Below are 12241 nucleotides of genomic sequence, written 5' to 3'. Positions count from 1 at the left end.
CATAGCGTAGCATGCAGTCCATTCTTTAGCATCAATTAGCGTTGTCTTTACTCAGCAGTAAACACACGATATGATTAGCATCATCAAAAGACACATTGCTTGTTCTGTCCCTAATCATGCCAGACCTGCAAACCTTTTTCCATGTCCGTTTGGAAAGCTTGAGTTTCATCCAGTTTTGCAGCTCTGCAGTCAGGGGTTCTTTGTCTCAGTCTCACAGCAGGGGTCCCCTCAGTCTCACACCAGGGCATGGTCTTCATCCAGTTTGGCTCTGTAAGTTCTGAAACTCAAGAGAAATGTGTTGCAAAGGTTTTGTTTGCAGCAGTTAGGTTCTGAAGAGTTCTGACTCATCCTTGATGGTTCTGGGGATCTGGTTTCCCTGGGGCCTGCATCTCCACTGTGGGCCACAGTGGGCCCCAGCTTTGAGAGCAGGAGCAGAAGCAGGCTGGATCAGACGAGGGAGAAAAAGTGAAGAGCCCAAAAGAGGAAGAATCCTGTGTGCTCTGTGGTTTTGTTCTGCCCTCACAGAGGGGGGAAGGTTTTCACACCTCTGTGACTTCCATGTGACTGCTTTGGCTGAAAAAGGGGGGCTGCTGAAGTCCCCCAGCTGTTATTCACCAAAGCTGCGTTTTCTTCTCTGGTCATCCTATCAGGATGAAATATGGACACTGGTTCCCACTGTCCAAAAAGTATGATCATGGCAAATGGCATAACATTCCCCCTTTTTGATCTGGAAATAAAAGATGCAGTTCTTTGTTTTCAGATCAACAAATAAGTCCATAAAGCCATGATATCTGGAGCGGTGATGAGTCAGGTTCCTGTTGGCAGGAAGAAAGTTCATTTAGGGTTCATATCTTCTCCAGTGTTTGTCCCTGGAGGATTTGTTGCAGGTCTGGCAGAAGCTGACCCTATCTTATCATAAAACAGTTCATTTTCTCCAGAGGTTTTGCGTTTGGTTGAAGCAGGTCTGGCAGGAAAGTCTGACCCTGATACACAAATATATACATTCCAAACAAAATTTCCTAACACCTTCATGATGCTGTTGTTCATCCTTCATCATTTCTCAAGTTGTGAAACAAAAGAAAGAAAGGATAAAACAGGTTAAAGTATGTTAGAAATTATCAACAACTATCATACTCTTGGATATGATAAGTTTTACCATTAGCTTGGAATTGTGGTACCTTGTGATTGGTCAGAGAAGCCAGTAGCTCTGTAAGAACTGTTTTGCAGATCTGTTCTAAGTTTTCTTTTGTGGTTGTTTCTGTAACTTGTTGATGTCCCCCTTTACCAGTGTAAACCTTTGGTTTTGCATTGTGATGTGAAGGCTTATGACCTTCATCTTGGTGAACCACTGGGGAACTGAATCTGTGTCTGTTTCTGGTCCTGTTCTTTGTTTGAAGGTTAAAGACTCTAAGCTTGCTTTGAAATCTATCTGATTTGAGACGTATTTCCCAAACAAGCTGAGCATATCTGCGAGTTTCCTGCATAGAAAGGTTCTCTATCCTGCAATGCATTGCTACGTCATATCGTACACTTTCATGTAGATTTTGGATGAACAATGCTTTAAAGGTGTGATCTTCTTCGTCAATATCTGGAGAACTGCAGCCCTCAAAATAAACCTGTCTTAAGCGAAAGTAATATTCTCTGGGTGTTTCATGTTCTCCTTGGAGAACTAAAGATGCCTCAAGCGTTGCTAATGCCGGATCTCTGTAACCAGAATATTCTTCTCTTAAGGTTTGACAAAGAGCTGAATAACTTTCTCTGATTTTTGAAGGAAGAGATTTTATGAAAACATGGACGCTTCTAGCTGTTGTTTTCCAAATCAGCTTCAATTTCTCACGAGAAGAAGGAAATGGCAAGTCTTTTAGACAGTGCTCAACCTCTTGCAGATAATCAGCTATGTTGGAGTGTTGATTTTCTGGGTCAAAAATATCAATGTCTTTGGCCAAGGATTCAATTTGTTGAATTCTATGGTCACTCGGTGGACCTGGCCCGTCAGGAAGCTGGTTGTGCTCATTAAGTGGTGGGGGGTTTTGAGCTAACCTTTGATGACACAAGGGAGACTGGTTCTCCTCAGTTTTTCAAGGTGTGAACTTTGGCACTTGATGCTCGGTCAGTGGAGTGTGAGACAGAGATTGGTTTGCATGGCTGTCCTTTGCAAAATTTTAAACTGCTTGAGTTTACCAAGTGATCTACTTGTTTCTCTCTGTCTGCGACTCTACTTTGACTTTGAACATCTTCAGATCTATTTAGTGTTAACTCAGAGTTTAGAGACTTTGTATCTGCTTCAGGAACTGTTCTCCTTTTGACTGGGGTGACCTCCTGCTGATTCAAAGTCTGCTTGCTTTGTTTATTGCGTAGCTCCTCCAAGAGGGGGGTCACCGTTTGTTCTGAGGCATGGTCAGTCTGGCCACATGGGTCTTTGATCTTGTCAGCTCCTGACAATAAAATGTTTGCAGCACTTACTCTGTGGCAGATCATCTGATATTTGGCTTCTAACTCAGAGTACTGTTTAGCTTTTATTTGGGATTTAAGCTGATAAAGAAGCGTGAGCTCACAGAGTACATCTGTTATCAGAAAGTTTCCATTTGGGTTTTGAATTAAGTTCATTAATTCTTGAATCTTTTCTTCACATAGGCTGAGGTTAAAATTGTTTAGGTTATCCTGCTTTTCTGGAGATAAGTGGATAAGCTTTGCAACAATTTGTTTCTGTTTCTCTGTGCCTATGGAGTCAATGGTGTGCCCAGAATTGAGGATGCTTGGATCCATTTTCAGCTGATGGCACAAAAACACAAGTTATGAAGAAATTTCAAAAGAACACAATCCAGTCAGTACCCACTATACTTGTATATTTACATATACATATTGTAAGGACTTATTTTTATGTGTGTAGAAACGGGTCACGGGTTACCTTTAAACCTGTGATATCAAAGAAACACTTTTCTTTCAGTGTTAAAAATGCTAAACCTTGTTTAGGATTTACCAGCTATTTTAGCGCATGCTTTACCTGTCTGAGGATTTATAAGCAGTTTGGCGCAAAGCTTACCTTTTAAGGACTTACAAGCAATTTTGCTTATGCTTCACCCTTTTCTGTGATATCAAAGAAACACTTTTCTTTCAGTGTTAAAAATGCTACACCTTGTTTTAGGATTTATTAGCTATTTTAGCGCATGCTTTACCTGTCTTGGAGGATTTATAAGCAGTTTGGCGCAAAGCTTACCTTTTTAAGGATTTACTAGCAAATTAGCTTATGATTCACCTTTCTTTAAGGGATTTTAAGCAATTTAATTTGAATCCACCCCCTTTTGGTCAGGTAGGACCACAGATTAACTTATGTTAAATCTGGCAACACATCTTGTTCTACACAATATAAAATAAGTGTTTAGGAGTCTTATCAGACTAATAGACAAAGGGATTTAGGTTAAATTTCGAGGCATCTAACCTATTTTGGACTGGAGGTGACTTTGAAATAGCATAACTTGGGAGTTTTCATTTTTGGGATGTGGTTATAGAAACCACAAATGGCAGCATCTAGTTATAGATGTGCCTAAATTTTGGTCGAACGATAAGATTAACTTGGGTGTTAAATCTTTTAGTTTTAGTTGGACCAAAGTGATCAGATTGATTTGAATCATCTGAGTTTTGCTTTGAAGTAAAGTTGGTTATCACTAGCTGAAGAGATATTTTGGAGTTATTAGATTTAGTTAAATTTTCTATATTTTGATGCTCCAAGAATGTCAAAGGTTATATTTTCTTCTCATATAAGCTAAGACATTTAGTATTGGATTCTTAGGTTGTGACTTTAAGATTTCATTATTGAGTGGTGAGAGATGATGTTAATGCTTTCAGAGGGTTTTCAATAATGGCTCTAAGTTTATTCTCATATATGTGCAGAATGACTGTTACTGTATATTCGATGACCACCTAACTGGGACACCAACTAAATGTTACATTCAATGAGTCCAGCAGCATGGGACACTAAATAAATGTTACAAATAATGGGCCCAGCAATTAGGCACGCCATATTTATGTTGTGATTCTATAGTTAAATTCTATTCCCAGCCCGCTGGGAATTTATGTTTCTGATACTTTAAGATGTTTATTGCCCTCCCCTGTAGGGGTGGTGAAATATCTTATTTAATCAGATATTATTTCAGCTGTTATATACTGTTTATGACACACAGTCCTACTAACTGTGTTAGAACAATAGATGAAAGAGTGATTTGAGCACTAATCATGGTCAAACAGTTATTTCTGCACATACATGGAATAAATTCACCACAACTTCTGTTCAAAATATAAGATTTTATTAACAAAAATCATTCAGCATGGGACACTAATGCTGTCCCATGCTGTCCCATCCCTAATGAAATACGTTTCAGAGTGCTAAACTGAAACGTATTTCAGTTTAGCACTCTCAACTAAGACTAGTAAAACTCAACTAAACTAAACTAACTACTATGTACAAAGAGGAAGGGGAAAACGGTTGAAAAACATATTACAGTTTAAGATGAATTCTGTGTTTGAAACCAAAGTTTATCTGGAAGAATTTGGAATGTGATCAAATTAGCTTTTCACTAATTTTAAAGAAATTGGAATGTTTTCAGACCAATTCAAAATGCAAATGACTCCATGAGGTGAATAAAACATTATTTGGCCAAATAATGTTTTATTGAATGATTTGCTTAATCAAGAACCAATAACATTTAGCTAAATGATTCTTTACCTTCCTTGAAATAGCTAGCAGCGAATAGACATCAGGATTCCACTAAATGACTCTTGGTCATACTTGGCAATGGAAATGTAATGAGCATCTGAGGAACACATGAACACTAATGTTATATCAGTGTTTAAATCCTTAGTGAATAAAGCTTGTCTAAGCTTTAGCAACAGCTCAACACATATTCCTGTAGCATAGCGTAGCATGCAGTACATTCTTTAGCATCAATTAGCGTTGTCTTTACTCAGCAGTAAACACACAATATGAGCATCATCAAAAGACACATTGCTTGTTTTGTCCCTAATCATGCTAGACCTGCAAACCTTTTTCCATGTCCGTTTGGAAAGCTTGACTTTCATCCAGTTTTGCAGCTCTGCAGTCAGGGATTCCTTTTTCTCAGTCTCACAGCAGGGGTCCTCTCAGTCTCGCCCCAAAGGGCATGGTTCTCATCCAGTTTGGCTCTGTAAGTTCTGAAACTCAAGAGAAATGTGTTGCAAAAGTTCTGTTTGCAGCAGTTAGGTTCTGAAGAGTTCTGACTCATTGTTGATGGTTCTGGGGATCTGGTTTCCCTGGGGCCTGCATCTCCACTGTGGGCCACAGTGGGCCCCAGCTTTGAGAGCAGGAGCAGAAGCAGGCTGGATCAGACGAGGGAGAAAAAGTGAAGAGCCCAAAAGAGGAAGAATCCTGTGTGCTCTGTGGTTTTGTTCTGCCCTCACAGAGGGGGGTAGGTTTTCACACCTCTGTGACTTCCATGTGACTGCTTTGGCTGAAAAAGGGGGGCTGCTGAAGTCCCCCAGCTGTTATTCACCAAAGCTGCGTTTTCTTCTCTGGTCATCCTATCAGGATGAAATATGGACACTGGTTCCCACTGTCCAAAAAGTATGATCATGGCAAATGGCATAACAGCATCTATCCAGATGTGCTATACAGGATAGACCAAATAAGTTGTGAAATTAAGTTGGACACTTAAGAGATCTTTGGAGATTTGAGTGTGCCAATTATAGAATTGTATAAGGCAAATGTGTCACTATTGTGGTTGAAACCAAAAAATGCGTCATAGAAATGAAAAACAATGTCAAAATCTTTAGTACGATGAATGCCAAAATATGCATTTAAAATGATTATATATGTAAATAAAACTCCTACAACCGATGTAGTCAACATGAGAGCAGTTTAATAGTTTATAGAGATTTATTATTTGTCATGAAAGCATTTCATGAAGCATGTGGGCCTGTATATATTCAAGATGCCACTCGAGTTCATGATGCAGCTCTGTGATTCACTCTGGCTCTCTTCTGCTTGGCTAAACACAGACCTTCTCCTCCCCCTTTCATCAGGCCTGACTCATCGTGACTTGCTTCAAGATTCCTCAAAATGATATATATTTTTCAAAGAAGGTCAGATATTTTTTATTGAATATATCAAACTGGACTTAAAGTATCCACAGGATAAAATGCTATGCTGCAGTTGTCTGGCCTCCAACTGACTGTGTTCTTTTTTTTTTTACATAACCCATAAAGTGATGCCACCTTTTCTCTTTCATCAGCAGAATTTCTGTCACGCTGCACATCAGAGGACCTGAACTAATAAATCTAAAAGCCACAGCTTAATGGTTTCTGTGTCCATCTGAATGTTGGAGGTGAATACAAGGTGAAATGGCTGATGTGTTCTACTACAATGATTTTCTGTAATTCAAGCTGCACTTACTATTTGCAAAAGGTTATGAATCAAGTCTCTCAATGAGAGCAAAAAGAAAAAGAAAAACTCATTCCTTTCACAAAGCTCAGTAAATACCTTCCTATCTTTCAGTGCTTAAAACATGTGGTGAAAATATTGAACATGTTACAAAACATTTCTGAGATCTCAGCTCTATATTAGAAGATGAAGGTGCAGTAGTGTGGGGTAAATTCTCCTCTTCTGCAGTCTGTTAATGCCACGCTGCTCTCCTTAATGTAGCTTAGATATGTGTGGGATTTTCTTTCCGCTTGAATAATCTTCTTTCTCCCTCTTTGTCCTGTCATCTTTTGGCGGTTTTGTGAAGTAAGGCTTAGAGCGGCTGTGCAGACACAGGCTGCTTCTGCTGATGCTGTTTGATTATCTTTGTTTGCTTTTGACCTCAAACCACAAATATATAATGAAGCCAGGATGTCCAGGAGATGTTTGCTGAGAAGGAGAGGAAGATGGCATCTGCTGAAACAAGCAGTTTGTTGAAGATCCTGTATATTAATCCCTAATTTGAATGACCTTGTATTCAACATTTCTTATAAGATTTGCCTTTCAACACAAAGAGAGATTAAACTTTCAAAACAAGATTTGCAAGCCATCATGTTCTGGTTTTGTCCAATCTCACTGCAGTATTACAAGCTGGTGAACTTAAAGTGTCTTGGTGCAACAGAAATATTTACAGATCTTCACAGAGCCTCATCTTTAAATTTGTTTAAACACCTGAAGTATTTGATAGATTTTAGATCCTAGTAAACTCTAGAGCTGTCTTATGTTTTGCATTTGTTCCAACTGGGATCTGGAAAACCCTCTGCTAAATATTACAAAAATGAACCAAATGCCTTAATACTAAAACCTAGAAACATTGCATGCTTGATTATAGCTGCAAGGGATGCCATACAGTAAACAAAATAATCATAAAAAAATGGCTTATATTCTTTATATAACTAAAGCACCAACTATAAAGACCTCTGCTCAGTAATTTAGCATACTTTTCAGATCATTTTACATGAAAAGGTATCAATAAACAAACTAATAGTAATATGACCAAGTCCTCTGTTTTCAGCAAACTCAGAACACCATGTGCTCCCTCAACAATTACAAAAAACACCATGAATTTCACATGTGAAAAACACATGCAAAACATATGTACCATGCAAATTTCACATGTGGATTTGAAAAATTTTATGTTAAAGGCACATGTGAATCATGTTTTACAGCTAAATCCCACGATTTGGCATGTGAGTCAAATGTGTTTTACATAAGAAAAATGTGTGTTTCACATGTGAAAGGACAAGGACACAACGGTATTGAAAGGTGGAGCTTGACCGATGATTTTTAATTTCAAGGGAAAACTCTTGCATCCAACATCACTTCTGCTCATTTTTATTGAATGCAGTGGAGAGCTGTAAGCTATCTGAAAAATAATATATGTAGAGAAAGAGCAAGCATCACTATATTGTTTACTGCAAATCAAATTGGAGCATTATTAATGATAGTGGAATTCCCATTTGCTTTGTTTGTGTAGGATTCTCAGTAAAAAGGATAGATAAATAAAACTGCATAACTGGATGAGATGGCAGGTTGGTGTTAGTGTTTGCTTTTCAAACTACTTATTCCATTTCTAAAATTTTTTATGTTTACTCAATGTACATCATAACATATTTACAAAGAAACATTATTTCAAAACAATACACTGTTAAATATACATACTTAGAAAATATTTTACAGTTTGGCAAACGTAAAAAGGGTTCTGGGGGACTTCAACGCCATGTGACACCTGGACATGCATCATCGGCAAGAATGGATTGTGGTGTTCCTTTAGTGGAATTCTGTTTAAGTCATAGATTTTCCATAATGAACACATTGTTCAAGCACAGCTGTGGCTGTAAGGTATGCGTTGCTGTCATGGCGTCAATCACCGAACCTATTGGTGGACAGCAGCAGTAATGGATGCTGTCAATATGAAGCAGTCCTATCAAGAATGATTCTGAGGCAGCAAGCAGGTAACGTAAGGACAAGCGCACTGCTGCCACAGAGGTAGTATCAATCCACGAAATGAATGCAAAAAATTATGAAAATGCTGGCCAAACAGCAAAGCCCTAAACTAACATGGGCTGAGAAGCCACTGATTGAGGAAACATGCATCGCCAAAAAAAAATAAAGAGATTGAATTGATAAATTTAACTCTTTATTATTCTTTTATTTATTATCATCACAAAGCAGACTTTTAGAATGACAGAATTAAGAGAACAGACAGAGAGATGAATAAAAGACAAGGAAGACGACCACAAATATAGCAGTTAAATCACTTTCATTGGCAGGTCCTGTGTCAGGCATAGTATTTAAAGGTTTGAGTAACGCATCATTTATAAGAAAACATTGACAGAGTTCACTGATTGTACATAAAAGAGATGTGACATGTTGAGCCAACGGCTAAAAGATGAAAGGATGGCAGCAGGAGAAGGTGGGGCTTGTGGAGCGTGATGGATGGTGTTTCCAACTGTGAGCTCCACCTCAAGCGCGCGTGCAGGAAACCCCCTCCATTGGCTGCACACGGCACGTAGCGTTACAATGTTGCAGCACGACACTTGAACGTTGTCTGTGATGTAGGAGGATGATGATGGGAGGAGAGGAGGGGGATGGAGGTGGAGGAGGAGGGGGAGAGAGGGAGGCAGCGAGTGGCTCAGTGAGAGTAAGCTAGAGGAAAAAGGGCAGAGGGAGCCAATGAGAGGCTGAGATACACAGAGACGGCAGCATCTCTTCCAAGCATTCAGCCTGCAGCAGCTCAGGAGGCAGGAAGTAAGGAAGGAGGTGGGAGAACACCAACATCTCTCTAAAGGGGGCGACACCAAACCTCTCTCCCTCTCTCAGATACACACTCTCCTACGTCACCAACACGCATTTCCAGGAGGCGTGAGGCTCAGGAGGAGAAACACCACACACACACGCTGCTGTTTCTGCTGCTGTGGGAGCTGTCGCGTGAAGACTGGACCAGAACTTTTCCCATCATCGCTCACATCTCTCCTCAGTTCCTGCTTCTCCATCAAACACAGAGAAAGCTCTCTGTCACGCATCCCTCGATCATTTGGACTGATTTGTTTTCTCTGTCATTGATCTAACCTCTGATCTACTCTGCCTTCACCATTCAGCTTGGACATCAGGAGGCGTCCAGTCAGGAGATAGACATCCACAGTCGACTGAGAGACCCACCTTTCAAGCAGCGAAATCATGAACTTCCTCCGGCGCCGTCTCTCCGACAGCAGCTTCATGTCCAACCTACCCAATGGCTACATGTCAGACCTTCAGAGGCCTGACCCCCCTGCTCCTCCACCCCCCACTGCCTCTTCTCCTTCTCAGCAAGGTGCAGCCCCTGCCACAGCTTCTGTCCCTGCCCACTCCCCAACCAAAGCTCCTGCACCATCCCAAGCGCCTGCCAGCTCCCCCGTGCCACAGGAGCGCCGCCCATCCCAGCTGGCTCAGCAGCCCCAACAGGCCCAGCCGTCCTCTTCCTCTGGCGGTTCCTCAGGCTTCTTCAGCTCTTTCAGCTCGATCACCAATGTGGTCAAACAGACGGCCGCCTCCGCCGCTGGCTTTGTGGAGCAGTCAGCCCCCTCTCCGTCCCTCTCTAAGAAGTTCAAGATTCTGCTGGTCATCGATGAGCCCCAGCATGAGTGGTGAGTGTAAGGAAACTTCCACAGGTTGTCTAAACACCTGAAGGGAAGCTGTACTAAGCAACAAAGGTCAGACTGTGTTTCATGGTTGGAAAGCTCCTTAGTTTTAATATACAAAATATTTTGTTCACAGTCAGCCAGAAGGCTTACAATTTATGTGCTTATTTAATTAAGTGTGGGTGGTATGGCTTGATTCTGATTGGCACACAGATAAAAATGACTTGATGGTTGGAGTCATCTGTGAGATCAAAACAAAGGCGTGGGTATGTTAGCCACTAAAGAAGCAACACAAAGATTCAAATAAAATTCATCTTACTCTGTTGCTTTCTGTTTGCACAATAAAATGTCCTCTCCCAGCAATGCTGCTCCCAAAATAGATCTGTTAATCTCAACAGAGGAGACAGATTTTCTCTGTGGTTTGCATTCACATGTCCCACCTCCCTGTTTTTTCACCTGCCTCAGCTCTTGTGATTTTACTTGTTACTGATGATGTTTTATTTGTGTTTATGTTAATGCATGATTGAGAGGGTTGGTCTTAAATGGCTCAGAGTGGCTGTTAGTATCTCTCGACATCAAAACCTGCAAATATTATCCATGTGCTATCAACGTGCACATCACTGCTGGACAGAAAGCTTGTAGCTCTGAATAAAACATTGTCTTCTACATCTCAAAAGGGAGCTTTTAGGTGTGCAATGATGTTGTAATACTGTCTACTGTACTCTGCTCTTGAAAATCAAATGTTCCTACTGTAAATCTCTTTTTTACCGTAGTAGGTGATGGATTGCAAGGATGTTTAATGTTGTTAGCTGGTTGTAGCTGTATCTTGGACTTCTACGAATGTTCTGTGGAAAAAAATGATGGCTTCATGACCTTTTCTGTTTATTAGATGCTCTGTAGGGCATTTATTGTCTCCTCATATAAATCCCACAATATCTGTCAGCTTTACCGTACAAAATTCAAATAGGTGAGTTTTGATGTCATCAAATGAAAAAATAATGATTTAAATCAATTACTGAAAACTTGCTCCTTTTTAAAGATGCATGAGGAGAATACAAAAAAAACAATCTAAATGTACATCTATAATAAGTTATGAAATGAGCTATAATGGAAATGTTGCTCACCATATATTGTTATTTGTGTTCATATTGGTAGAATTGTATCATTAATGATATCTTCCCTCAGTCTTTAAAAGGAGTGGAAAATAACTTCTGAAGATGAGCTTATATCTAAACATTTTGTCAGTAATTTTGAAGGCATTTCTATTATTCTGCTTTAGAAATAAAAACACAACTTTTGTACAAACCTGTCGGCGACGACTCCCCATTCCTAACGATGGACCCGTTCTTCCGGTTCAATTTGCATGTTTTCTAAGCCAAAACAATGCATTGTTTTGGTCCACATAATAAAGCCTCAAACTCAATGCTAATTCTGACATTTTGAATTGAAAATCTTCCTAGACAGGAAGGGAAATGTCTTTAAACTTAGAAACTAAGTTCAGTGGATTGTTTTTTAAATATTTCTAAGAGATATTAAAACAAAAACATCACACTAGAATGACACAAACCAATACAATTTGATGATAATATCATATGCTATGATATTACACTATACAATGCATGAGATTAAATGAACTTATAGACATATACTCAGCATGATAGCCTGAACTCATAGTGACAGAACACTGTTCAGATAAATAAGAGTAAAATCTACGAGCCAGGCCATCATACCCATCATCAGTGTCTGACCTTATAAATGTTATCCAGGAAGCACATTAGAAAAAAAATCTCACAGACTCCTAAACCCTGTTAAAATCTTTCTTGAAGAGAGTTTTATATGAAGATGTTAAAGCAGCAAATTCAAACATTATCTGTAGCCCAGTGGTTTAAAATTGAAAAAAATGCTCGAATTGAAATGTCTATGAAGGTATACGGGTTGACATTTCAAGTCCCTTGCTCCATCTCTGTGTCCTTATGCAAAACACTTCTCCTACATTTCCTTCTGTCGGTGGTCAGAGACCCTGGTAGCTCCGATTGCATGCCAGCCTTGCTTCTGACAGTCTGCTCCAAGGCAGCTGTGGCTAAAATGTCCCCTGCCGCAGTCAGTGTGTTAATGACTAAATGCAATGTAG

At 39.8% G+C, this 12241-nt stretch overlaps 1 protein-coding gene across 1 annotated transcript in view; it reads left to right on the top strand.

Annotated features, from left to right (window-relative positions):
• The first annotated feature begins 9155 nt into the window (after positions 1-9155).
• Positions 9156-12241, top strand: part of syn2b (synapsin IIb) — a 113871-nt gene continuing 110785 nt past the window's right edge. Inside the window, exon 1 of the mRNA XM_038307839.1 lies at positions 9156-10116. Within this exon, the coding sequence (XP_038163767.1) occupies positions 9671-10116 (446 nt within the window). The 5' untranslated portion in view covers positions 9156-9670. The remainder of the gene's footprint in view (positions 10117-12241) is intronic.

Source organism: Cyprinodon tularosa, unplaced genomic scaffold, assembly GCF_016077235.1.
Source record: "Cyprinodon tularosa strain WSP-4 unplaced genomic scaffold, ASM1607723v1 ctg621, whole genome shotgun sequence".
Lineage (NCBI taxonomy): Eukaryota > Metazoa > Chordata > Actinopteri > Cyprinodontiformes > Cyprinodontidae > Cyprinodon > Cyprinodon tularosa.
The sequence above is the reverse complement of the archived record's forward strand: the minus strand, read 5'-3'. Positions and strand labels throughout refer to the sequence as shown.